This window comes from Sinocyclocheilus anshuiensis, unplaced genomic scaffold (assembly GCF_001515605.1).
Source record: "Sinocyclocheilus anshuiensis isolate Anshui unplaced genomic scaffold, SAMN03320099.WGS_v1.1 scaffold726, whole genome shotgun sequence".
Taxonomy (NCBI): Eukaryota; Metazoa; Chordata; class Actinopteri; order Cypriniformes; family Cyprinidae; genus Sinocyclocheilus; species Sinocyclocheilus anshuiensis.
Genome location: NW_015542365.1, coordinates 1,117,675 through 1,141,790, shown reverse-complemented (window position 1 = coordinate 1,141,790; position 24,116 = coordinate 1,117,675). Strand labels below are relative to the sequence as shown.

Genomic DNA, 24,116 nt, shown 5'->3' with positions numbered 1-24,116 from the left:
TCTGTCTCACACACTTGTCTTGCACACATACACAAATCGATTTCCTGTTATCTCTCAGCTCATCAAAAACTCAAGCATACTGAAGCAAACTGAAGCACTCAGAGACAGTCTAAAGAACACTCTTTAGTACAGTGAAGCAAATAATATTAATATTTCAGATAGAAATCAAATTTACTCCACACTGTATCACATAGGACCTAACATTTACAAACAATCTGGGTGCTAGTTAAGTCTCCATCATATAAAGCATGAGGATGACATTAAACGCGTGATTTGCAATGGGAAAACACAGTCTATGTGTTTATATTATCAGTCGTGTCCTTAAAATATAGGCTAAATCTTGTGTTTTGATTAGCCCCTGTCTGACAAGGACATCAAATATGGCATTTAAAATCATAGACTTGACCTACTCAATCGTTTATAAATGTTAATTTATATTCATAGTATAATGGTGTTTGTATCACAGGCTACTGTTTAAATAAAAATTCTCAACGCTATGTATTTGTCTGTTTGTTTATTGTTTTGCAGAAAGTGTAAGCCCTCTAAATATTTTAGAGGTGATTAAGAGTAGTTTTAATGACATCCTACTGACCACCAGATAAATCTTAATTTATTCAGATAAGTCTATTTAATTCAGTAGGCAATATATTTATTTACTAAAGCATTTCTTAATTATCCACGAATTGCTGCTGAGTTCACACAAGACATTAAGAAAACATTTGAAGAAGACAGCAGCTTCTTTTAAATATCATAAATGTTGCACCATTTAACCAGCTGCCAAATCTTCTTTAAACTTTTTTTTTTTTTTTAATGTCTTGTGTTATTTATGTATATGTATTACTTTTTGATAAATATTCTGGAATATTTGACAGAATGATGACAGTTTTCAGTTTTGGGTGAACTATCCGTTTAATGATACACAATGATCAGTTTAAACACATGGCTCAGGTGCGTGTCAATTCCTCTTTATTGCGTTAGAGAACAAAACATACAATGTTTTCCCCCATATGTTAGAGGTCTTAATGATACTGTCTGCAAGGGCAGAGACGACATCAGCGAGGAACTTCTGCCAGGCAGCCTGCATATCAGCTATGAAAGAGGTAGGCAGGTTATGGTCAGGCAGTCGGCCAGCAGCTGTACGGAAAAAGCAGAAGACGGTCGCGCAACAGGTGAGTCACTAGCTTTTAAATAGTGTCTGACTGACTGCATCTGTATGAGTTTTATATGTTGCTGTGTTTGCATACCCTAAAGTTGTCAGGATCCACGTGCAGTTTTGCGGAGTGCAGCACGCTCAGTTTAACGTTCTAACACACCCCCACATGTCTACGTCATGATGTGGGAAGATTTGCATAACGCCGCCCAAATGTTCACGCAAAGAAAGAAGGCGTAACTTTTATTCTCGCTGTAGTATTGTTGTTGCCGCCGCCGCCATGTCGTGAAGGCGCTGTGTTTCGTTGTGAAAGCGAAACACTTTGGTTGGCCTTCCAAAAGAGGACGATATCCGCTTCGTCATGCCTGGAGCTGATCCGTGCTGGTCGCTGAGGAAATACATCAACTTCGCGCTGTGGATCGCATACTCCGCATACTCTAGGCCGTGGCTCACTCTAAGCCCCCGGCCTCCTGTCACTCAAGGCCGCGGTGTGTGACGCTGTTTCGTTGTGAAAGCGAAACTACTTTGGTTAGCCTTCCAAAAGAGGACACGACTAGAAATCAGTGGTTAAGTTGTATTTACAACACTGTTCCAGAACAGTTTAACCCAAATATTCAGATGTGTCTTATTTATGCGACGAAAAGAAGATCTTTATCAGTCTATGTCAAGTACAGTGATACATCAAATAAAGAACGCTCAAAGGCAGATCATAGGAATGCTGAAAAACTTAATGAAAAACATTGAGGCTATTTCTAGGGTAGTGAGAAATGTTGACGGTGCATATTAGTACCTCAGAGTAGCAATATGTACCCTTAAGGTAGTAATAGTACTCTTATGTCATGCTCTTATATCATGCCTGATTGAAGTGGTAGGCTACTATTATATATTATGTTATAAGAACATCTGTTCTTGTTAAGAGACATTACCTAAACTTGTTAATTGTTTTAATTGTATTATAACTCATTATTTACTTGAATCTCTTGAGAAGGCATGAATATGAATACTTGAGAAGGCAAATATTTACACATGAGATCACGTGTAGACTTTGAATATATGAGATCCATATGCAAATATGATACGTTTATTAAAACCTTTAATTTGCAACCTAGCAACGAGCTCACTGTCTATGGCTTAAATAAATAAACAAGAAACTTCAATAAAGAACCACACTCTGGCGATGAAACACTATCAATGTATACGACTATAAAGTTAATTCACATGGACTATGGAGTTTATCAGTCAGCTGCCACCTTTTTTTCTCCGGACTATCGGCCAAACACATCTGCCTGAAATGCATGGGCGGCGGCCAAGAAGGCCTATTTAAACCAATGTCCAGCTGTAAAGCCACAAGACTCGATGGTTGAGTGGACAGCTGAGGAGCGAGCTGCAATACAGGTGTATTTGCAAAACTCGACTACGAATCGGTGGGCCATGAGAGCTTGGCGAGGTAATCTTATTTCTGGCCTGCTTTGTTCGATATATTTCATTGTATGTATTTCTTCAAAGGATGTGTTTGTAATTAATAATTAACCTGTTAGAATTAAGGCCTTTAATATTCCTGTATTGATTGTCTGGTCTCAAGATGCTTGGTTGTCTACCCCTGGACTTGGCGGTACTTTGGTGGGTTTGGAAACCTATATAACTCTGAGGCAATCATGGCTAACCCAAAGGTCGCAGCGCATGGGACTGTAGTGCTCCAAGGACTGGATAAAAGCTCTTCAAAACATGGATGATATCAAGAACTCCTACGCTTCCCTTAGCGAGCTTCACTCTTCACTCAGAAACTGCAAGTCGACCCAGGCAATTTCCAGGTTGGCATCTCTGAGCAGTGGCTATCATGCTGCTTATAATGTTGGAGCTGTGCTTTACTTTTCTCAACTTCTCTTCCAGCTCTTAGGTGACTGTCTGACCGTGGTGATCGCTACACGCATGAGGACTGAGTTCACCCCAGACATCCAAGCTGCGTGGCAGAAGTTCCTGTCTGTTGTTGTGTCAGCCCTAAGAAGGCAGTACCATTGATTCGTCGACTGAACGAGAAAATTATCTTGTACGTGACTGTATAATGCATTAGTGAAAAATAAGAGATTCATATAATTTCGTCCATTGAGTTGTCTCTACATTTAAAATTGAATATTATATAATTAGAAGTGCTAATATTCACAATTTACTAACTTACAAGAATGTTGCATATAGTTTCGGGTCACAAAGGCCAGAGGCCATATCATTTTGATATGATTTCCACTTTCTGCCCCTCACTCTTCTCACGCCTTACAAGACTTTAAAAGAAATATAGGCCTAACTGATGCAAACTTAATGTCCAAAATTCCCTTGCTGAAGATCCAAAATGCTTTATTGTTAACACTCAAAAATACATTCAAATGTATTTAGGTCTAAATTTAAGATTGATGTTTTTCAATTCCATATTTCCATCCATTTGGATTACACAGTTTTAACACAAACTAATAAAGTGATGCATATTAGTCATTCTAATGAAACCAGTAAGAAATGGCAGATTTCTGCACTCAAAAAATCATGGCATAGTTAATTGTTGTCACGAATCCGGTCTATGAACTTCAGTTCACTCACCACCAGAGGTCACTCTTCCATTACACTGACTCTCGCACTACACAAACTGTTGCATGTCATCCCGGACTACATATCCCATCATCCATTGCACTGATTGCACACAGCTGTAACCAATCACACATTCACTATATAACACTCACTCTGATCCCTTTCAAACTGCTGAGTATTGTATAGTGTTTATCACTCTCATAGCAATAGCTACTCTATGGAGCCTGTCTAGTTTTTCATAGCCTTATCTTAGTCCTGCCTTGACTGTTTTCTTGTGTCCTGATCTTTGCCTGTGTATCTCGGATTCCCCCTCTCGTCTTGCCCTGTTCGGATACTGTTTGCCCCTGCCTGGACCTTTGCCTTGTACCTGGATTTATCCTTCTAGTCTCGCCCTGTTGATTCTGTTCGCCGATCGTAGACCCACGCTAGCCCTAGGAATATTCTTGTGTCTTGCCCTCTATATACCTGTTGCCATTGTCTGACCCTTGCCTGTTTCTGACCATGTCGGTTAATAAAGCTTCGCACTTGGATCTGCACGTCTCACGTCTCAGTCACTCCGTGACAATTGTTAACTATTTGCGTTTATAAGATTCTATTTAAATAATCATATTTTAAAAATGCGTTTATTCAAATTGCTTAGCAGCGTTGCTTGAAATGTAGTTAATTATGCGACTGGAACAAGCAAAATTCAATTAGTTCAAATGTATAAGATTGAAACAAATGGGATTTATTTATGATACATATATAAACCTGGTTATTGTGCATTTAAAACATTCAGTTTATTATTACAGAAATCCTACCTATTTCTTACCTATTTCATTTAAAGTGCCCCTATTATGGGTAATGAAAGGTTTATATTTTGGTTTTGGGAGTCCCCAACAACAGGTTGACATGCATGCAAGGTCAAAAAACACTTTCATTGTCTTCTAATATGCATTTATTTTTACCTTACTTGCTCAACGTCTCCCAAACGATTCGCTCAGCTATTCATTTTTCCAAACCCCTCCTTTGCGTGACACTAATCTGCGGTGATTGGTCCGACTGGTCTCATTTTCATTTCATCATGCCTGTAATGCCTGATAAATCCGCGTTTGTGAGCGCAGTGCTGCTTTGTGTACAGCGTTACCGGGGAAATAGCTATTTTATCGCTCCAAAAGCTGCATCTAGTGGCAAAGAATGAATTTACATTTTCATTCAGACCAACGCGAAAAGACCAACAAGTGGGCGGGCAGGGCAATATGCTAATATTTCATGTTGACGTCAACATGAAACGGCTAGGGATTTGTTTTAAAAAGACTAGCTTCAATGATTCAGAGTCGACTCTTGCTTTTGAGAGACAATAACTTTATACACGATGCACTTTCAGATTTAAAACTTTGCAGGATGTTTTCATTCACTTAGAGCTGTGTTACACTGCATGAAAGGTAATTTTCAAAAATCCGTAATAGGGGCACTTTAATATACTATTAGGGTATCAATGTGATTCACAGGTAATGACAGGTCTGCCGTTTAAATACTTTCAGCACAACGGAGAGCGTCACATTTCCTTTGGACTTCAGCCAAGATTTCAGCACTTAAGTCTGGATAGCTGTAGCACCACACCCACATCAAACATCAAGTGCAACACTGTCGTCATTGATTGATTTCTTTCCTTTTGCATCAAGTACCTAATGAGGATGACTTTGTATTATGGGAAGCCAAAATACTGACAATACAGCATCACCGTAAAAACGACTAAGCTAATGCGCTGTAGGCTATATAAAAACAAGAAAAGTATTGGAAGTGTACACAATCCCACAGAGGGCGCTAACAGAGAAGAGTACAATGAGGGATTTTTTATTGACTATTCCATGGCATTACATGAGGACAATTAACAAAGAAACACATACTTTGTAAAACATGTATTATTTATTTATTAAAGACAGAATTATCAGAACCATCCCATGCTCCTTCTGAGGGGTCTTCATCGGAACTTCTCGGCTAAAACCGCTGAGAATGCCGAAAGAAACTTGTCTATCGCCGCGTGTGCAACTGGTGTGAAGTTTTCACCCATATGGCAGGCTAACGTCACAAGGATGCAATGATTGAAAAGCTGGAAAAAAATTTGAGAAGTTTACGTTAGTGAGCTAAAGCAAAAATATCACATCATATTTGTACTGCATCAGTTAAGTGGACAGACAGACATTACATGAACACCTTGAAGTTTGTAGGATGTATTCGCAGTTGATAGGCATGGAACCTGCTAAGCGGTGCCAACGTTGTAGTAAGTGTGCTTATGTTCCTCGCACCTTCAGCTAAAGCCTGGACGAGTTTCTTCCCGTGGCAGCGCAAATGCTCTGAACGGGGGCTGATATCTAGATGAGAGAAGTATGTCTTTGTTTTGGGGAACGTTGTGAACATCCTGTAAACCAGTTAACAAGGGAGAAAAACAAGGTCAGCAAGACGCAGACGGCACGAGACCCTATTCCTCCCTCTCTGTTGCTTGCGTCGTCACTCATGGGAAACTGCCAAATAGGCTACGACAAGACCCTCAATCATTGTAAAGACTTTTGATATTCAGAAAACTGAGCGGCGAACTATCAAGGATCCACCAAAGAGTAAGTCAGACCAAGTTTTGCATAATTTAAAGAAAAGCAACATTTTATAGAAACGTCGGTTTGGTCCGTTAGTTAGCCTATAGGCCTATTTGTTTAATCTATAGGACGGCATACCTTAAAAGAGCCTCAGATCCAATATCTTCTGCCACTGGAATCATTTTGTCCCATATCTGTACAATCAACTCTTTTTCGGTGTTCGAGAGCATTATAAGGCGGCGTGGCACAAGTAAGATATATTTATACTATCTAAACACAGGTGAATAAATATAAATTTAATTTTGCCAATGCAATGTCGATCACATCTCGACTTAAAAAAATAGCAAAAATAGAAGGGAGCAGTTAGCAGAAATGTTGTTCCCGACGGTCGCTGTCTTCAACTCACCGGCAAGCTAGAGGTAATCACGCGAGAGTTGAAAGTGCGCAATGTTGTGGTCTCTGCGTCATATTAGAAGTGCCTATGTTATCATGCCGGGATTCCGCGTCTTGCGTGAGTTCAGTTATGTATTTCGCAATAGGTAGCGATAGCGCAATAAGTAGTCATAAAATCTTGTTGCACTTGTGATGAATGGCTACGCTATTTGAGGATAACTGATCTAATTTTATGTCTCTGGAAAATAGTGATCTATGACATTGCATTAGCCTATGTTACATCAGTGTTTTAAATTGGTGGAGTAAACTATAGTTTATAAAGCTATAGGTTTTTTTTTTTTTTTTGAAGTAAAAAAATAAAATGTCATGCTTATTGTAATTAATGGGCTTATTATTTTATATTTCTATAAATTACATACCTATAGGTTGTTATTATGAAATATCTTTGTTAAATTAAAATATGTGCAGATACATATGTAGATATTCATATGCCTGTATATAAATCATAATTTTACCTTTCAGAAGAATCTATTTGACTGGTATTCTGCTTTGTCTGTCATTAGTAGAAGTTATTGAATTATTCAACTAAGTTGTCAAAATACAATGTTAAATATAATAGTTGATTTAGTATTTTACATTAACAACGCATAAAAATATATAAATATTAATAAGATTTGTATCAAAATCATTCATACATTCTGTAAAAGTTTATTCAAGGCGGCTTCTTACCCCAATATGTGCTATAACAACTAGCAAATATTTATATTTATTTCCTATAATTACACATTAGATGATGCATCATCAGCTTATATCTAAACATGTTTCAGTTTAAAAGAAAATCCACATTGTTCTTAAGGGGGGCATCTTTCCCTCTATAAGATGTATGTTGATATCATTGATTTGATATCAACACAGATGATTTACATGTCCATTATGAAAATGTCTCTCGGTCCCACTTTATATTAAGTGGCCTTAACTACTATGTACCTACACCAAAAAATAAGTACAATGTACTTATTGTGTTCATATTGTATTGCAAAACACTTTTGCTGCTATTGAGGTGGGATATGGGTAAGGTTAGGGACAGGTTTGGTAGTTTGGGTAGCTTTAAGGTTGGGTTAAAGTGTAAGGGATGGGTCAACTGTGTAATTATAAATGTAGTTACAGAAATTAGTTGCAGATGTAATTACATGAAGGCATTTTTAAATTATAAGTACAATGTAAAAACATGTATGTACACAATAAGTGCATTGAACCAAATGATTAATTTAAATGTAAGTACATAGTAGTTAAGGCCACTTAATATAAAGTGGGACCTGTCTCTCTATTGGAAAATTAGTGTTAAGAATTGTATAGCAATTTACTGTTTTATTTTATCACAAACAGACTGCTCATATTAAATAAACAGTAAATAGTTTTCAAAAGAATATAAACATGTAGCAACATCTGCTTTCTCTGTAGTGATTTTACCACACATAATGCCAAATGTGGCTCAAACGCAAAAAGAAAACAACAGCAAAGTAATACTGTGGAGTGCATACACATTTATGATATTAAATGATGTTGACTCTCATTTTTAATGGCTATGAGCATGCACTTCTGTGATAGGGAGGGGTCAAGTCGTTGGGTGTGATAAACCCTCATGGCTGTTCATATCAGTGGCTCAAGCTGGGGTCTTAAAGTGGGTGGAAGCTGAAGAGCAGCGTAATCACCCGCCTCACTCCTACCCTGCCCTCCTGCTGGGAACAAACCCTGGCAGCATGAACTACCCATGACTCAGCTAAACTGAAGGACTACCTCTTTAACAGAATCCACATCCTTTTGCATTTAGTGAAATGTGCAGTATGACAGGTAGTGCATGACTGTGCTCAGGTCTATTCTTTGATCTCTGTGTGTGGGTGTTTTTGTTAAGCTGATGTAGAGTTAAAGCTTCACTGCATATTCTATTTTCTTCTAATGATTATATGTGTATATTTTGTTATTTTATATAATCATTTATTCTGTGTTTATCATTGCTTCCAACCCTTTATGTGTTCAATTTTTTATGTTTTGTTCAATTTTGTTTCTGTTTCGATCTGGAAACAGCTCCATCCTCACAACCTCAAGTGACATATCATAATTATTGTTATAATAATAATAGTAATTTAATAATTATTTAAATTATATATTTAAATTATTAATTATTATTATTGTTATATATGATCATGTAAAGTATTTTGTCAAAAAAACACAAATTGACAAAAGGGTCTGGTCACTTTAAAACAAAAATAAAAGTTTGTATCACTTTTTATGTACTTTGTTTGTACTTTATTTGCTTTATTATGAAAGTTTAAATAAGTCATGACAAGAAAATTGATTTTTTTTTTTTTATATTTTAATATGACAAGGTTTCTTTTTGATTAAAATATTCACCTGTAAAAAAAGAGAAAAGAGAACATATCCTATTCACCTGTAATACATCCCCAAGAAGAGTATAGCAGAACAACAAGGGATGTTTATGAAAAAATCATTAGTGGGAAATGATGAGGTTGACAGAAAAACAGAAACTCAAATTTAAAAAACAGCTCTGCAGATGTTTTGCTAGGATCTGAAAACACTGTCCCCTGGATAACCTTGTGTCCTTAAAAGACTTTCTCAAATGAAAGTGTAATCATCTTGAAAAATATGGATTATAACTAATATTTTAAGAGTGTATAATTTCTTATTCGTCGTCTTCTTATTATTTTATATACAATGTAGCAACTGTTTTTATGTCATGTCACATACAGTCAGTAGATTTAAAAAAAAAAAAAAAGACATTAATACTTTAATTTATCAAGGATGCATTAAATTGATCAAAAGTGTCAGTAAAGACATTTGCAACATTATAAAATAATTTATTTTTTAAATAAAAGCTTTATTCTTTACTTTCTATTCACCATCAAGAATTATCACGAATCCTGGAAAAAAAAAAACGAAGCACAACCGTTTTCAGAAATGAAATTCTTGAGCAATCTTACCAACCCTAAAATTTTGAATGGTTGTGCAATTGTTTGATTTGTAACAAATGTAGGTTCTTAAACTAAAATCCCTGCCTACCAATTGTTTAAAACAATTGTTGAGCTTGCTGTCCACTAGGTGGCAACAGCGCACCAAAAGCAAATACATCGTATGAAAACGACAGATACTTTTAAGGGTAGGCCTTAGGAAAAATTGCATTTGTATGACTTATATATGTACCCATCCATTTATTAAAAGCTCTGCTTTCCAAACAGTTGCAATGAATACAATATGCATATCAAAAGCATGTATTGAAGCATTTTGCATGCTAGGTGAAGAAAATTCATTTTGAATAAATGCCAATTTAGCTATATAAAGAAGCTTATGGTTTGCCAAAGACGGAAATTCCTGTCATCTTTTCAAAAGACACAAAATACAGTAAACAGGATTACAGATTAATTATTTTCCTCTTCTTTAATCCTATTGATGTGTTGTTTGCTTGAGCACTCACTGGTAGATCACACATGCCGCCCACACTGTCTAGGCTCAGCCTGCCAAATACTCTGACGTGTTATATTGTGACTGGATGGCACACTAATAGATTATAACTGCAGTTTACATTAGATTAGCGTATTTAGGAAGCCTATGAGTTCATATGAGGGCTGTAATAATGGTGAAAGGAGAGAGGAAAGTACTGTGAAACATCAATAACTCATTTAATCTTGATTGTTCTGCACATGAAACAAAATATGTGAGTGGTACTTTGAAATCTTGCCAAACAGAGGCCATAAATCATGTGCACATCTTTCAACATGACTATCTATGTGCTCACCTCTTAGGCCATGTCATGTCTCCTCATCCTGTGAATGCCCCCATGAGGGCCTTTAAACATCTATCATTCCATGACAGTTAATCCTCCTTCAGTACAAAAAAAGTCTCACGTGTTTAAACAGTGACACAGACAGCCATTGTGATGTGGAGCTTGGTGGAGGATATCTGTAAGCTGATCTATGAGAAGAAGCACGTGTCTTGCTGATATGTGAAGAACATGAGCATCTCAATCAAAACAAACAGTGTGCAGAAAAATGATCATATACAAAGTTTATAAACATATATACTACATACTACCTTTCAGTTTTTTAAAACAAATTAATACTTTTATTCAGTAAGGAAGCATTAAACTGATCAAAAGTAACTAAATATTTCAGATAAATGTTGTTCTTTTGAAGTTTCCATTCAAAAAAGTATCCTGAGAAAAGTATCACCATTTCCACAAAAACATTAAGCAACTGTTTTAATCTGTGTAATAAGAAATGTTCTTGATCATCAAATCATCATATTAAAATAATTTCTGAAGAACCATAACCTTACATTCAAATAGAAGTTATTTTAAATTGTAACAATATTTTTTTATTGTATTCATAATTTTTTTATTTTTTTATTTATTAATTATGTGTGTATATTGTTTATTTTATTTATTACTAATTTATTTATAACCAATAAATTATCATAAAAGGCTGATGCAATATGAATCAAATACAGTATCAAATCTGGATCCAAAAGGTCTAAAATGACTGTGGAGTTTTCCTTCTCACAGTTACACTTGATCTTTGCATTCAAAAAGTTCAATGAAAAGCCATTTGCTCTTAGCTACACAAAAGGGAGGAGACCTTTGGATTTCCTGCACATATTGGAGAGTCAACATGGCAAGTTAGAAGCTGAAAGGAAGGGAAAAAACAGCACATTTTCAATGAGAAAGTTTAATTGCAAACTTTTGAGGCACAAGTTGACTTAAAAATCGTCAAATTTAGCCCTCCGGGCTGGCAAGTGTAGAAAATACATGCAATGAATTGCTACTGTAATTCTTACAACTTTATTCTATTATACTTATTTATCATTTTTAGACTCTGATAGTAATAGCATAATAGACATATCTGCAGATGATGATTTGTTAGCTAAAGTGTGATTCATCGCTTCAATTCAGGTTAGATTGTATTTTGTGACCACATACACATTTCTTATCCTCATGCTCCAGACTGTCTAAAATAATGACAAACGACCTCAGTAATAAATACTGTAAGTCACCAGGGATCTGGAACATCTCCCCTGAATTATATGTCAATGTATAGTTAGAGACATGCAGTGGATTTACTGTCTGCACTGCTGTTTAGATAAAAACATCAGCAGCAGCCCTGTCTCTCTCAACCCGGAGGAAAGAGAAAGAGCTCTTGTTTCTGGCTGTTCTTGTCTGTTAACGGTCAGTGATTTACAGGAGATCCTCCTGCTTTTGCTTTCATTTGAAAATGAGTAATGGAATAATTGAGTGACTCACATGTTACTAACAGGAACCAATTTGCGGTTTATTTTTATATTATACTATTATACAAAGCCACATAGCTACATTGTTGGAGAAAAGCAGATCTCACAGTCAGGTTCTCGGAGGGAGTTTGGACATGTCATCAGGTGGAGGACTACTGTAAACTAGTACTCCCTTCTGGCCCCATAAACTAGAAGGCCACAGGGGAACGAACACAAGAGAGCAGAAGCAAACCTTCCAGTGCTCCTGTGAACAGCTGCCAGCTGCACTTCCTGCTCTGGGCCTCTGCAGGGGAACAGGAACCTTTGAAGTGGTCATGGCATGTAGGTGAGCAACAGGCAGTGTTAAGAAGCTGTAGAGAGGAACTACTAGAGTGTGTAAAAACAAGGTTCATAGAGTGGCCTGTTCTCTAAACTAATTATAATCCAATTTAAGATTTCACACAATTGAGAGAACAGTTTGAAAGTATCAGTGAATCAGCTGTAGGCATGAAGTCGCAAAATTGATATTTAGATATCGTGAGTGTAATATTTATTTTATACAACAGTTTAGTAAACATGAAGTTAATATTTAGCAACTTACATTTTACAATATTGGTCTGTTTTTGCTTTGTCAGTGAAAACAGCTCCAAACAAAGTAAAAGAATATGCAGATTTTACAGACACATACTAGCATCTTACTATTTCTGCCATGAATATCTAGTTCAGTCATTGAACTCTACATGGCACAGGCTGGCAGGTTCTTTACAAACAACCTGCTAGCAATCACATAATTTGCTACATGGCACAAGCTGATTGGTCTTTGATGATTCGGCAGCCAATTAGATTGCTTGCTCAATATTTAAATAGTCTGGCTCAGTGTTCGCTGTAAGCAGGTCCTGCAGCGTGCTATCAGAGTTCCTCTGAAACCCTCTACCTCCCCCTGCTCCACCTGTCTAGATCTGCTAAGGGATTTAAGCATGCCTAATCATGCTACAGCAGCATCTTACATGCTCACAGCAGCATGTCTGTATATCTGTTGGCAGTAGCGTACGTAGAAGATCACAATAATACTATTTAAAACATACTTATTAGAGTTTTATATATATATATATATATTTTACATCAATTTCTAGCCAACTGAAAAAATCAAACAACTTTTAAAAAGCCAAACATCAGGATGGATAGGCCTATGTATTTCTCTTATCTATTTTTTCTTAAATCGCAGTCATTGAAGGGATAATTATAACCAGACACCACATGATGCCTCCAGGATTACACGGTCCACCCAAAGGAACCATAATATCTGAGGAAATAGAAAAGCTGTGATCTTGCTCACAGGCTCATGCTGTCATGATTGATCTGATGATGAAGATGAAAGGAACATGAGCATAAAGCAGATATTGCTCAAAAGAATTCCCTGGCAGGTACGAGCTTTGAATATCAAAAGGATGAAACCATGAACATCTATTTTGTATGTTCCAAACAAAATCAAGGTGTCTATTAGCATTCTTTTTGTATGCCGAACTATACATAATACATTTATACATTTTTGTTATTCTGTTTCCTGTTTTACTGAAATATCTGATGATGATTTAACAATACCACCTTACACTTAACTAATATTGCAAAATATTACATTATAAAGAATATTTTATGAAAGGGAATATGGGTCTTTGAGATCCAGTCAATCAGAGCCATGGGTCACAAGAGACCATGCCTTGTGTACCTAAGGCTTTTGTAGTGACTGTTCAGTCATATACATTGCACACAATTCACAATGGACAGTCTATGTGAATTTGCAATGCAAAAGCCCTGTCCATGCACCTTAGTAATATACAATACAGTGTTTAAAAGGAATCTGCCATCAGCTGTGATTAACTCCTGGGATTCCTCTCACCTCGACATCCTAGTTCACAGGGTCCCAGCTTTAAATCCTGATAAACACTTCCTCTACTCAGCTTACACCAACTTTATCTCTGAGCACCTTTAAATTGCCAGAGGGATGATTCTGAAAACTTGAAGCATTTATAGTGTGCAGGTGATCCCCATAGGTTGTAGTTTTTTGTGTTTTTTTGCTGGTGAACAACATGACTATGATGGTCCACCAGGTAAAACAACACCAAACCATTCTGGAAACTCCCAGTGATATACAGAGTTCTGGCATGAAACTCTAGATGGCGCAGTCCGATAGGTCTAACTCAATCTGACCTAATGACATCATTATCACATGGCACAGCTAAATGGTTCTCTCCTGTATCGGTAGCCAATGAGCTCACTGCTCAACATTCAAATATATGTCTAGAGCTTGCCATAGCAGTTGCAGCTTGCTTCAGAAACCCTCCATCTTCCCCAGTTCCACCTGTATAGATCTGCTACGATGTATTCATGTATGCTGGGGGTTATTTAATGTATGTTATATTTGCAGCAGCGATATTTCTTACATGCTCACAGCAGCATGTTGTGGATGCATTGGCAGTAGCAAGTCTCGGTACTTGCTCTGCCGCAGCAGCGTAGCAGATCTGTTCCGCCAAGCCCAAATACATTAACATCATCATGTACATTACCATGCCAATCCCTCCGAGAGTTGTCATGACAGAACTAAGAGTTTTTTTCTCAAATCAAGGGTTAGAATTAGTTAGTTGCATTTAATTTAATCATTAATCAGTTAAACTTCAGTGAATAACTTTCAGCTTCCAAAATAATTATTGGCTTTTTTAGAATCAATATAAGATTCTCATCTGTTTTATCCCTCTGTAGTCTTCTGTAGAATATCACTTTCCAAAAGCATCTCTGAACAGTTTATGGTCCCAAGTTAATGAACTAGAGAGTAGAGGATTTATGAAACATCATCTTGGCGCCCCTGAACTACTACAAGTTTAACAGTAGTGTTTAGGTCCCCGGCTGTCTTCATTTGCTGCTAATAAACAGAGTTTGTGGGGAGCTATGGAAGCACCTACCCGTCTGACGTGTAATAATTTCCATTCTCTTTCTGGTTTAGCCTGGAGAACTGGTGCAGTAGAGCTTGCCAGTATTGGTTAGTGGGGATGCAGACACAGAAACCACAAAAACAACATTTAACCTCAAATCCCTGATATATTGTGGCAGGTGACTGACGATACAGGAACAGGCTCAATGGCTTTTGTATAAGATTTTAAAGTGTCACATAAAGAACTGAAGCACATGTGCCTGATGAGTCAGTTTTGAACACAAGCTTCACATTTACTCTGAGGATAGACACATTTGGAAGACACTAGATATCTTCATATGTCCATATCTCCATTGTTTCTGTGTTTTCCAGTGTTGTTTTAATTTCCATTTGAGTCCATGATGCTTAGCCTAGCACTTACAAAACGATTTCTAAAAGTTGACAGAATATCTGCTGTCACAACAATTTTTTATACCACAGACTTTGCATGTTATATCTAATATGACATGAGTCAAATTAAAGCTTTTTTAATGTGCCTCTGGTGTCTATGGTAAGATACAGATTACTAAATTCTGTTTAAGTCAGATTCACAAAATCTCAATTTAACTTTGATTTCGATTTGAATCCAACTGAGATGTTCCCTGATAATGTCATGTTTTCTCTCAGCTGTTCGGGATCAGGACTAGCGATGACAGATTGCAAATCTCTCTTTTGATCTAATTGCTCAAAGGGATTTTTTTCTCGATTCAGTTCAATTCATTCGAAAAGTTTCAACACTCATGCACTGAATTGTTTGCAGCAGTTTCTCACACCAAAATAGAACAGGATATTTTATAAGCCGTAAAACAAAAAGAGCACTGGAGGTGGATATTTACATACATTCCATTAAACAAAACTTGCAGATGTCTTCTATCGTTTGTCAGGGAGGGGTGGGGGGATCTGGGCACCATTACTAAAGAAGGCTATAAATGACTCAGGTATGTTTCATTTGTAATGTCCATTTTGCTTACATTGTCTTGCATTAGAAATATAAAGATAAAACTTTTCTTGCTGCTAATGCTGTTACATAAATTTCACAGAACAGTGTTTCAGACTGATTCTATAGAAACATGTTTCAGCCATGGGGGAAAACATGTAAAAAGGTAATTATGACTTTTTATCTCACAATGAGTTTATACGTCAAAATTCAGACTTTTTCCACTTGCAGAGATAGAGACTTGCAATTCTGAGAAAAATAGTCAAAATTATGAGATATAAACTCACAATTGTGAGTAAATAAAAAGTTCTGTCATTTTTTTTAATTTAGTTTTTTTTTTATTTAGTGTCAGAAACAAGCTTCCATACAAACCAATACTCATAATATTATTATTCATTAAAAGAACTGGCCCATTTCAGAAACTGGTCTACACAGGTCGTGCACTTGTGCTGTATGCATCTTAAAGAATTAATTTAGGGCTATGTTGGTTGTGCTGTATGTTTTTGATTCAACAAAAAAAAAAACTGTCTCGTAAGAGTCATTTGTGTGTGAAACAGAGACTGCACTTTATTTGTCACATTGTTTGTTTTTACATGCAGACCTCAAGGATAACTCAATAGAATATATGTTTACTGCTATTATATTGGCAGTGTTTTTAATGTGTTCAGGTAAAATATGATTTCTTTTGCTGTGGCTCAAAAGATTCAACAGCGGGGTACTGAATTTTTTTTTTTAGATATTAGCACATAACACCACGTATGAGAGTGAACCATAAAGCAAGAAAGCACACAGGGTTCAGACAGGGTTAAATCTCAGGTCAGGACATAATGTCTTCCATATGCTGATAGAGTTAATGACATGTATGCACTCTCGTCTTTCTACCTGCATTCCTCCATCAACACAGAGCACTAAATCTCTGATAGCTCCCCCATGCAGGGGTTGATTCATTGCAAGGGCGATCCTAAGATATCTGTGCCTTTTCTCTGCTTCCTCTGTGTAGCAAATGTGCCCTTATGTGGAGCAGCATATCTGATTTGTTCTGCTTTCAGTTGTGGGCTGATTTTGTTGCTTAAGCAGTCAAATCAATGTATGGAATCAAAGCTCTCCACACCTCTTCACACAAAAGCGTGAGATTGAATGGCAAGGAGCAACTGCAGCACTCAAGAACAGAACAGAGGTCTCCATTGGACTTTAGAAGTGTGTATTTGCCATATGTACATGTATGCACATATGCAAATAAGATGAACTAAACATGATTTTTCATTGTTCCAGAGTTCCTTTTATTTTTGAGAATTCAGTAAGAAAAGAGTGTGTAAGTTAATGAATAAACAGAAATGAAAAATATAAGCCTAAAATGTGCAGTTCGGGCCCAAGCTAAGCACTGGAAAATTCCAGCCGGAAGATTGTCCATCCTGCAGCAGGAATGCTGTTCATTTTCAGGAAGGGGAAAAGGATGCATCCACATGCAGATCCAATCACCGCAGGGATCAGAGTTGTCTGGTTCTTTAGGGACAATCCTATGGTCCTCTGTTTACTTTTGTTTCCTCTCATCAAATGTCTCATAGAGGTTTTTTTGTGCCAGGAGGAGCAGTATACCTGTCTGAATTAAAGACATGCACCACTGTCGGAAAAAAAAAATCATATCCATCCAGATGTTACGTCCAACGTTTTCTAGCCAAACAAAGAGTGGCTCGGTCTGATATTCTCAAACGACTTTTCTTTCCTATAACACTATCAGCATTACTCTGAATCTTCTGAATGTGTGTGAATTCCTGCTGGATAGCTGGCATTTTCTTTCTAGATTTCCACCATTATCCTCATTATCCTCTATGGCACAATCCTATTATGGTTGCTGCAGTATCCAACTTCAATAGAGAATACACTGGGCTTGGACTCTGTTCTGAAAAGCAATCATTGTAACTTTGAATTAAACAGCTTAACTGGATCCACAGATGAGAGATCACATTTTACATCTCATTACAGTATCATTTAGTCCATGGCGGCACAATAACACTGACATGAGGAGCTGTCACTTTGAGTCACTTCACTTTCCCTCATGCGCAACTGCAAGTGATGTGATTTCTACCTTAATATTTCCACACAATAAGGCAAACGGGAAAATGTGACCCACAGATATCAGAAGAGTGTGAAAGTCATATATATATAATAACATAATTATTTCTTTATGGCTGATGTCTTGCACAGCTTAATGCTTCTACGCATCCAAAATGTTGGCTAATATATCAAGCATGAATGTCATTTCTATTAGATTATTTCCGTGGTTTCTGTGGTACCACAGGTCTCTTCAGTGCAAGTTGAACACTTTCAAAAATATATGTTCAAGAATACATGGAGTAAGTTAATCAGCTGTTCAGTTTGTGATCCTAAAACCTTTAAGAGAATTAGCTGGGGGTTTCCTCTGGAGCAGTTTTGGATGTATTAGCAATTTGTGTATAAAAATGTGAAATATCAAGTTACTTGATGGTTACTTTTTTTTTCTTTTTTTTTTTATAACAGTGGCTTCAGAATTCACGTTTGATCTATAATTATTTATAATGTATGGTGTAGAACAAAGCTTCATCAAGTAATGTTAACCAAAGACCTTATTTTACTCTTAAACCAACCCGCTATTCTAAACACCCATTGGAAATTATCAAGGAAATTATTATGACCCACAAATTGACATCATGACTGAATAGCTCTATTAAAAATCCATAAACAGTACACTTTGTTATAGATACGATTATATTGTGGTTAAATTATATTAGAGGTTCAAATGAAGATCCAGATTTTATTACGAGCACATAATGAGGAAAATATGTTCTAAAATATAGGGATGTATCTTAATTTTATCTCAAGGCAATGTATGTTTGTTCTAATGTAGCCTAGCACTTGGTGTTTTTTGCATTAATGACGCACAACAGCGGTTTCTGCATCCTTTTGCGGTTAGAAGAAGACATCAGTAGTCTTTAATGTTGTTACGTTCGTGAACGAATCGTTCTTTTTGAACAAATCTTTTAGGTGAACGAACCGTTCTCGTTCACGTAATCCATTGACTCGTATTTCTCGTTCACTGAAATTCCTCCTTCCACAGCAGCGCGGCGCTATTCGAGAAATCTTCTCGTTCATGAACGAAATGACCGAACTGATACATGTCGTTCGTGAACGAGTTGAATGAACTGGTACATCTCGTTCGTGAATTAAATGACTGAACTGGTACATATCTTGTTCGTGACCGAAATGAATGAGAGTGTACCGGGTCAGTCGGCCATTTGAAAAGGGATATTTTTAAAACGAAATATCTCCCTTTGGAGTGGACTTTGAGATTTGTAACTTTCTAGATCTTTTTTATGCCCAAACATACACACTACACACTGACTCAAATTTAAAAAGTGAAAAAGCATAATAGGACCCCTTTAAGACATAACAGATAAGACACTCTTTTTCGCCACCTGCTGGCGTATTTATGTAATATGAAGAAATGGTCACTGAACGAATCAGTGAACGAATCTGAACGAATCATTTTGGTGAACGAACTGAAAATGAACGAATCTCTTGAAAGAATCAACATTTCCACCAGTAGTAGTCTTCTGTTTTACGCCCATGAGTGGCGCTGATTGGTTAGTAACATCTGCACGTCTTTGAAGTCTCCGCCCACTCTGTCTTTCAGCGCGTGTGGGCGTATTTAAGCTTGAAACTGAGCTACAGACTCTGAAACTCGCCACCTTGTGCTGGGCTTCAGCCACAGTGTGGGAATTTACGGGGCGAGCAGCATGACTTTTATCTGCAGCGTTGTCGCAAACTTTGGATTTAGGATTTGACTATGTAAAATCACATTGCTTCCGTACTGTTTAGTTATGCATTGACATTATATTTCCTCTGCGAAGAAGCATCACACTAAACGCCGGTTAATGAAGAAACCCAGCTGCTAAGATCTGAAAGTCCATCAGAAGGTATGGCTTTATTTCAATGAGTCTCTTTACGTTTGAAGTTTTAAAGTTGTACCCATGGTAACAGAGGTAGCATCTTTGTTGTTTGAGAATAGGATGTGTGTCACTCACGTGCAGCTGAATGCATCCTAAATGATTTGTTTTCATAGGGAACAGCATATTGAGCATGTGGTGTTATGCAGCTATTGGAAATACCACATTAGTTTTCTGAAATTATGACTGTGTCTTTAAAACTAGTGAGCTGCCTCACAGCTCACGAGGTTTTTGGACACAGCCTATGAATATGTGCTTGTGTAAAATGGTTTTGCAAAGCGATTGCATGCATCTGTAATCTTGCTGCATGATAATCTGTAGTTGGTGGATTAAGTGTAACGGGCATCACTGCTGTAGTCACTTTAATGGACATGGGTTCTCCTCAGTCAGGGGCTTTTCTCCATGTTCCAAAAGAACAGACTACAGAAAAACCTAATGTCAACCAATATGAACAATATATGTTTTATATTTTAGCATATTTTATATTTTAAACTGTATTTTGCCATCTGCCATGATCTAAAAACAAGAATATTGCCCATAAAGGTCTGGCTGGGGCAAGCTGTCACGTTTTAAAAACTATAATGATAATTAAGATAGTTGACAAATCAATGGTTTGATATTTTTACATTTTTGCTGTTTCATGAATTGTTTTATGTTTCATATGAATTTTTACTGTTAGCCTCCATATGGTATGACAGCAATCTTGTTTCCCCCCCCAGTTATGTTTAGCCATCGAATTCCTCACCATAAACTATGAATTAACACAGAAAATAAACTGTCTTCATGTTTATGAAAGTTGCATCAAATTTTAGTGGTTACAGCTGCAGGAATGTGCAAGGTGCACATGCAAAAGTCAATTGAAATGTGACTTCCCTGAAACTGATCATTCTTTCATTTATTTTAGTGTCTACAAATCAAAAGCATACTTCTAGAAATAACATTGGACAAAAAAAAAAAAAAATCAGTGGACTTGGAAAGCTTTTTCCACATTAATTAATTCTCACTTCTATTTTACTGACTATCTTTTACTGTCTTACTAGCAGCACTGAGTATTTAGCCCATGGATGCTATTAAAGTGGCCGTGCAGGTGAAAGTGTAGCCCAGGAAATACAGGAACACATTCCTCAGTAGGCCTACTGCTCCAAGCTGTTAGGACAGGTGCTAAGTTTCCTGGTGAAAAGAACCTTTTCACCTTCCCAGTGGACCTCAGTGAAGTTGCTTGCATTTCCATTCGTTGTATCTGACAATTAAAACGCCTGCTAAAAAATCAATAATTATTTAATAGTGGACACAGAGACAGCATGCTGCGTGCAGAATTTTGTGAAGATGATTCAGCCATCTGGTGACAACAATGCTCACTGAATCTCATTTAATACATCATAGGTTTGCATAAATATGGGCATTTACTTCTATATTGAGCTTGGCCATTTTATAGACCTTGTTCTGCAAAAAAAGATAGGTTGCTTTCCCATGCATGTTAACAGTTTATACAGTACATGTCAGTGGCATTTTTGGCTGCTAAAGCATCTGGGAATGTTACAGTGTGAGGTAAACTCCTCTGTTCTGACCTGAGATGAGGCTGTTGTGTCCGAGTAGTATGATCCCATTTGTGGATTTATCATAAGCTTGGGTGATTTGGATCCACACTCTTTACCATATCCTAGCTTCTCTCAATTTGGTAACAGCATTTCACCATCAGATAAACAGAGCAATTGACTGTTTCTTGGAATAGGTTTTGTATTATGAAATCACAGCAGACTGTATAGCTTTGTTCCAGTAGACTGTCACACATCTCCCTCGAGCTCATGTTAAGTTGTTACACCCCTTCCTTACAAAAGATCATATTATTGCTTATGCTTTTTAATCTTTTAAAGGGTTAGTTCACCCAAAAATGAAAATTAGTCCATAAATTACTCACCCTCAAGTCATCCTAGGTGTACATGACTTTCTTCTTTCAGACGAATCCAGTAAGAGTTATATTAAAAATTGTCTTTGATCTTTCAAGCTGTTTCATGGCACTCAGCGGGTGTTGCATGCATCAGTCCAAAAGAAGTTAAATAAAAAGTGCCCATCCATAAAAAAAAGTGTCTCGCATGGCTCCGGGGGGTGAACAAAGGCCTCCTGTAGCGAATCGATGCGTTTTTGTAAGAAAAATATCCATATTCAAAACGTAATAATCACTTTAATGTAGCTTGCGCCAACAGTTGTACACGGAAGCAGCTCCGGGCTGATGAGGTATGAGGTCAGCGCTGCGCATCTCGTGAAAACCAACGTTTGTTTACAGGAGCAAAGGACGCAAAGTTTCCTTACTTTAGCAAAGGAAAACCAGTCTCCTCTTGGCTTATATCGAAATCCTCCGACATTCTTCTTTACAAATCCTCGTTTTGTACTTCTAATTAGTGACCGTTGTTTTGTTTTGATCTCTCCCCTGTGCTTCCGCGTTTGTCACTTCTGAACTGCGCATGCGCAACGCTGAACTCCTACGTCATCCGCCCGGAACTGCTTCAGTGTACAACAGTGAGCGCAAGCTAGATTAAAGTCATTATTACATTTTGAATATGGATATTTTTCTTACAAAAACGCATCGATTCACTACAGAAGGCCTTTGTTCACCCCCCCCGGAGCCGTGTGGGACCCTTTTTTTTTATGGATGGGTGCTTCTTTAGCTTTATTTAACTTCTTTGGGACTGATGCATGCAACACCCGCTGAGTGGCAATAAACAGCTTGAAAGATCAAAGACAATTTTGAATATAACTCCGACTGGATTCGTCTATATATACCTATACACCTAGGATGACTTGAGGGTGAGTAATTTATGGGCTAATTTTCATTTTTGGGTGAACTAACCCTTTAAGATTCCAAATTCATCCCAAGGTCTTTGGTAATCAGGGAACACTCCAGTTTTGCATCTGATTGAACTGAATTACCTGCTCACTTCTTGACAGCATTGACAGAATGGCATCATATACACTACCATTCAGAGATTTGGGGTCAGTAAGATTATTTTTTGAAAGAAATTAATACTTTTATTCAGCAAGGATGCATTATTATGATTGAAAGTGACTGTAATAGTGAGAGTAATATAATGTTATAAAATATTTCTATTTCGAATAAATACTGTTCTTTTAACTTTTTTGTTCATCAAAGAATCGAAAACCAAAAAAAGTATGGTTTCAATTAAAAATATTAAGATTAAAGATAGAGTAAATCTTCATAATTAGCGATTCATTTATTTTTAAAGACAGATTAAAATAAAATTAATACCCCAAATAAAATAAATACCGTTTGGTTTGATATTTTATTTAATGCATTTGCATTCATACATTTTTAGGTGTGCATTAAGTGTTCAAATGCTTTTTTCATGTGTGAAATATACTGTACACATACAAGCATACTTTCTTGTATAAGTTTTCTTGCAGCATTGCTTTCAGGAAGTATAGACTCGTTCAGACCTATCCCAAACTATTAGACAAAAAATTGAGACATAAGAGCTGTCAGATCACAGAGAGTGCATTCACTTCCAAATTCCTTTTGAGCAATCCATTCAGTAAATTACATTATTACTAAATTATATGTATTACTAAATTTAGATTATTACTTTGTTAGAATAACAGAGTTTTATGAGACCTTAGAGTATTACTGGTTTGATTTGGCAAAAGTCCTGTCAGTCAGCCAGATATGGTCAGTTCTTTTCTGTGAGGTTAATTGAGCACTAGGGTATTGTGTCTGGAAATTAAGAGATGAAAAAATAGATCAGGATTTGTTGGATGTTCACCAAAATAGCATTGCCAAGAGAGAATGCCATTCTGACAAAAAGTAATGAAAATAAAAGCAAATTAAATGAAAACTGATGATACAGCTCTTGTGGAGAATCAAATTACCTTGATTCGTGATATTTTTACCTTTATTCTTTCATTCTCTCTTTCTTTCTGTGTTTCCTGGCTGCTGATTTTGGAAGAAAGAGCAGACTGTGGCGAGTAAACCCCATATGTGCATAACCAGCTCTTTCTCTGCTCCTCTGTGTCTCTTTCAATCCTGCTGGTCCTATCAGAAAACCGCAGACCCCATCCAGTCTCTGTCTGTTGTCATGTTATAGTCACTTTTGAAAGGATGCCACATTTGTATTAATTAGTGTATCTCTAGGCCTCATCTGGGATCTGACTTTAAATTTATTGTTATTGCAATCAACTTAATGCCCATAACTGAGGATGAAAATGCTTCTTTTAAAAAAAAAGAAAATCACTCAGTGAAGGCAGGCCAAAG

At 36.9% G+C, this 24,116-nt stretch overlaps 2 protein-coding genes and 1 pseudogene across 2 annotated transcripts in view; 2 read left to right on the top strand and 1 right to left on the bottom strand.

Moving 5' to 3' along the window:
• Positions 1–2,506: 2,506 nt before the first annotated feature.
• On the top strand, positions 2,507–3,169 carry LOC107692105 (hemoglobin subunit beta-like; annotated as a pseudogene).
• Positions 3,170–5,561: 2,392 nt separating this feature from the next.
• LOC107692104 (hemoglobin subunit alpha-D-like) lies at positions 5,562–6,739 on the bottom strand. Its single transcript, XM_016491010.1, has 3 exons — positions 6,436–6,739; positions 5,921–6,125; positions 5,562–5,816 (listed from the first exon to the last, which is right to left on the bottom strand). Exons 1-3 carry the CDS (start codon positions 6,525–6,527, stop codon positions 5,688–5,690), a joined length of 426 nt encoding a protein of 141 aa, XP_016346496.1. The 5' UTR covers positions 6,528–6,739; the 3' UTR covers positions 5,562–5,687.
• Positions 6,740–19,599: 12,860 nt separating this feature from the next.
• The window catches only part of LOC107692086 (inactive rhomboid protein 1-like), a 39,567-nt gene continuing 35,050 nt past the window's right edge, over positions 19,600–24,116 (top strand). The window contains exon 1 of the mRNA XM_016490987.1: positions 19,600–19,822. The gene's annotated coding sequence lies outside the window, so the exon portion shown is untranslated. The remainder of the gene's footprint in view (positions 19,823–24,116) is intronic.

Excerpts from the sequence above, each read along its gene's own strand:
- LOC107692104 (XM_016491010.1), bottom strand. The coding sequence starts at position 6,527 with ATGCTCTCGAACACCGAAAAAGAGTTGATTGTACAGATATGGGACAAA. Across the intron at positions 6,126-6,435 it reads GGATCTGAGGCTCTTTTAAG|GATGTTCACAACGTTCCCCA; the intron begins GTATGCCGTCCT and ends ACTGGTTTACAG. Across the intron at positions 5,817-5,920 it reads TACATCCTACAAACTTCAAG|CTTTTCAATCATTGCATCCT; the intron begins GTGTTCATGTAA and ends ATTTTTTTCCAG.